This window comes from Opisthocomus hoazin, chromosome 1 (assembly GCF_030867145.1).
Source record: "Opisthocomus hoazin isolate bOpiHoa1 chromosome 1, bOpiHoa1.hap1, whole genome shotgun sequence".
Taxonomy (NCBI): domain Eukaryota; kingdom Metazoa; phylum Chordata; class Aves; order Opisthocomiformes; family Opisthocomidae; genus Opisthocomus; species Opisthocomus hoazin.
In genome coordinates this window covers 109,338,631-109,343,020 of record NC_134414.1, presented here as the reverse complement: position 1 = coordinate 109,343,020, position 4,390 = coordinate 109,338,631, and the positions used below count along the sequence as shown (strand labels likewise).

General features: G+C 43.6%; 1 protein-coding gene across 1 annotated transcript; it reads right to left on the bottom strand.

Moving 5' to 3' along the window:
* Positions 1–2,929: 2,929 nt before the first annotated feature.
* LOC104328338 (claudin-8-like) lies at positions 2,930–3,604 on the bottom strand. The gene has a single exon (XM_009933352.2). It carries the CDS (start codon positions 3,602–3,604, stop codon positions 2,930–2,932), a length of 675 nt encoding a protein of 224 aa, XP_009931654.2.
* Between the last annotated feature and the right edge of the window lie 786 nt (positions 3,605–4,390).

The window sequence follows — 4,390 nt, the reverse complement described above, 5'->3', positions numbered from 1 at the left end:
AGGACAGTATTGTGGCCACCAGCTCCATGGGGCAGTGGGATGAGTGAGGAGGCAGCATGGTTAGCAAGGGGCCAGCTTGCCTTCCTGCCTAGGCATTGATCCATGGTAGAGCTGCAGACAAAGTCGAAGACTCAGGCTCTGCTAGGGCACTGTCTTGCCCACACAAAACAGGTCCTGAAACTGAAGTTCTGGTGCCACCCATGTGTTTACCACTTCACTGTCTAGCTCTAATGGGAGTAGTGCCCAGTAATGCAGGTGGCAGCTCTACCCTCTAGACCTCCACACATTTACAGCAGCAGTGGGAGAATTTCAGAAGGGGTTCATTATAAATGAAAGTACAGTTGCTCGGTCACGGACTGGTGATTGAAATTTTGAACCTTAGCTCACCTGAGTTAAATGAGCATTACTCTCCTCTGACCTGCAAGTTGCACATTCATTCACACAGCACAGAGGGCACCAGGTGGACCTGGAAAGGCTCCACATCCATTTTACATTGCAGGAATGCGTGCAAGTGCCCAAAGTGCAGGGCAAAGGGGAACAAGCTAGACACTCTTGGTTTCATTTATGGAGGCAATGCTGCTTATTTACCAAACAATTTTTCTTGTCTGTAAGCACGAAAATGAGTTCTAAATTACAGGATACAATATTTGAAAGTTCATTGCTTCAGGCAGTTGTTTTGTGCTTGGATATGTGCCCTTAGACGAGACCCTCTGCTCAGATTACTCGGGGTTTATTTAATGCACAAACCTGAGGGAGGCCAGCTCTGTCTAAGTCAAATCTTTCATTTCAGTCCTCTTGAAGATATGGTATAAGGGTGAGATGATACAATTTAAAGGAAATGGCTGGACCTGCATGTGGGGTACTTCAGGGGGAATATGTATATGTTACAACAAGGTGAACCTTTTGCAGGATATATAGGATCTCTAAGGGAGATTTTCAAAAACTTCAGCGTCCCACCCACAGTCCATTGAACTTGTGTTCCTATTAGTCCTGTGGATAGTTCTGAATGTCTTCTTACAGTCTTCTTGTATCTTCTTTTGTTTGTACAACTAGATCAGCGTGTGCTTTATCAGGAACAAATAATACTATCCAATGCAGTAGCAGTGTTTGATGTACACAGGGCTTTTACAGAGACATCATGCTTATCTGACTTTTCATTGAGGCTTACCTCAGACCTATAGATGAATATCATGTGAGTCACTCTGTGTTGTGACAGCAGAGGTAACTACAGTGCACCAATAGTATACATGCAGTTTTCTGAGTGAGATCCTGTACCTGCCTTGAGAGGGATGAACTAGGCAGGTGACTTTATAATAGACATTGCCATAAACCCTGGTGTTCCAGTTGTGAATTCTGTGTAGGATATTCACAAAGTGCCACTAACGACAGGTTTTCTCTTCCACTTTCTTCACCCCAAAAGAGAGACCAGACTGGCATATAAACATCAATGAAGGAATACAAAGGAAATACAGCCACACACTACTATATTACAGAAAGGTCATGCACATTACACATGTACATATGTAGAAATAATTTGCTTGAAAACAAAGAGGAAAAATAAAATTACATAATCAAGCGCATCTTACTGTGTATCTTATAAGCACTGTGAAGAGAGTTCTAGAGCAGATTTTGATGTCTTGTAGCTTGTTCAGAATTGCAGCTTATGAAGTGAAGAATTTGCTTCCAAACTTTCAAATAGTAATAGCCCAGGGAATTTACTAGAGAACTACAGATCATGTAATAAACTTTCTGTAAAATATTTCAAACAGTCAATCAAACTCTAGAACAAGAATGTTGTTCTCCATTAAACATCACAAATTGAATTCTATTCCCAGTTCTGTCAAAGGCAAAATTCGATTAATTTCTGTGGGTCTGGAGTTACACCTTATTCATTAGTTACAAAATTCTGTTAAAATAATACTACTATTGTTTACTTTGGGTAATTTATTGAATTAATTTGTATGGAACTGTGTATTTCTCAGTAGAATTGGTTTCTTTACTTTGTTGCATCTCATAGGTACATGATCTTATTAAAAATATTGTTAACTTGTTTTAATGTGAGAAAATACTATCATTTTTTATGTTCTTTATGCCTATAAACTCTGCTGGTGTGAGTGGGTCTCAGCAAAAATATCAGCCTGATTGTACAAAAGACCCTTATTTAAAAATACATCTATCACAGAGTCCTGCGGCAGGAGACCACGAAAGTGCTTGGGATCTGTGCAATATTGCAAAACGTTGTAAACGGTGAGGAACTTGCAGGGGAATACTGCTGCTTCTAGAAAGAAGGATGTGAATGAGTTTGACCTATATGGATTACCAAAGAAATATTCACTTTCACCAAAAAACTGATATTTAAGATGAACATAGAGCTATGTTTATTATCTGAAATAAGGGATATTTTTCATATATTTCAGCTTACCTTCCTCTGCTGAATAAATTCTTTGTGCAACCTTCCATTAAGCCTACAGGAAATCAATCCCTTAGTGAATGTTTTTCTTTTAAACCATTATTATCTTGTCCTTATTCACTGTTATCCTCTCCTTCCCAGGCAGGAAAAAAAAACCAAACAAACAGCTGGTTACCTCCCCTCTTCTTTTCCATAGACCAGAATTTCATATCACAGCCCTTTTTTACTGTTTTACACAGAAAACGCAACCCAAAGCAGAGCCACACAACCCAAAAGCTATTCCAAGTTACTATTAAAACGATATCAAGCATTCACCTCTCCACGCATTAAAAATGTCCGTGCTGCAGCATTAGCCACAGCAGAGCTCGCCAGGGGTATCTGCAGCTCCAAAACACAGTCCCAACAGCAGCAGTTACAGGGCAGAAAGCAAAAGCGGCTTGCTGGCTGCCCTTTTGTGCAGAAGCTGAAATCCAGACAGGCAGGCTGAATGCTTCAAAAACAGGAAAAGGCAGGAGGTATCTAGACATACTGACTTATGGAATATGAGCTTTCAGTCTTCCTGTGGAGATTCTGGCTGTGAGCGGGGTTGTGGGCTGGCACGGAGTATCCGTAGCTACTGGTTTTCTCACAACAGCGGCAAAAGCAACAGAATATGGCTCCGGCAACAACGAGGCAGAAGGCAGCAACCCAGCCCAGGTAGAGGGCCTCTCCAAGCTCCCTTTTCTGTGCAAAGTTGACCACAGGGTTGTAGAAGTCACTGATGATGGTGCTGGCAACCCAGCAGACTGGAATGAGCTCGATGGCACCTGAGAGGATGAAGAGGAGCCCAGCCGTCAGAATAATATAGCCCTTGGCTTGCCAGCTGCTCTGCGCGCACCGCGTGCACTTCATCCCAGTGATGGCAACCATGAAAGCGAGGAACGAGAGCGCCGACCCAGCACACATCAGGCCTCTGGACGCCTGCAGGTCCGGCGAGAGGGCCAGCACAGAGTCATAGACCTTACACTGTGTCCTGATATTGGCTTGCCTGATGCAGTGCATCCACAGGCCTTCCCAAATGGTCTCAAATACGATGATGTTGTTCTCGATGAAGGCAGACACCCTCCACTGAGGCATGCCCGTGACAGCGAACGTCCCGATCATGCCAATGCCTCCAACAAGCAGCCCAGCAATCTGCAAGGCACCTCCAACCATGCTGCCTTTGCAAGGTGAGCACAGCTCAGCAGGTTCCGTGAGCCAGGCACACGCTGCTGGCAAAAAATGAGCAACTTTTTCCCAAAGTAGTTGCCCCTTGTGCAAAGAAAGTTTCAGAGTCAGTCTGCACAACTTTAAATCAGCTTAAATCTGGCACGCTCTACCTGGGACTTGGCTGCGCCTTCATCGCGTTTATAATTCCCCTGCCGCCACTGGCTCAAAGAGGCAAACTGAGCAATCAAGTGGAACAACTTTCCAAAGCGAGAGAAAGGACAGGGTGTGTGTAACCCAGCAAGAGCCACTTAGGATAAATGTACCTTCTGAGAAAAGTGCTTTGCACTGAAGTGGCTTATTTTAAAAAAAAAAAAAAAAAGGAAACAAAAAGAAAGCCCTACCCTTAGCTTTAGTTATTGTCTGCAGGTTTGTCTGTACTGAGGAAGCGGACTGGTCTTGGTAGGGAGACCTACGTGTGCACTGGCGCAGTTACTGAAGCTGTTGCACTGAACAAGCAAGAATATTCTGTCTCGGCTCAGTGGCAAACTGCCAGGGGGAAAGCAGAGCCCCGCTCCCCACCACAGGGCCTCTGCCCCAAAAATGCTTTTGTTCTGACCCTGCAAGGGAAGTGTTGCAGTGACAGGGTCAAGGAACAAAGCAAATCAAAATGATAAAATAACTCTGAACCTGAAACGGTTCTGCAGAGGATAATAAAAGCTGCAAAAGACCATTTAAGAGGTAGCAAGGAAAAATATGAGACCTCAGTCTTGCTAATACCTGTACACATATACA

Coding starts and splice junctions, on each gene's coding strand:
- LOC104328338 (XM_009933352.2), bottom strand. CDS start 3,604: ATGGTTGGAGGTGCCTTGCAGATTGCTGGGCTGCTTGTTGGAGGCATT.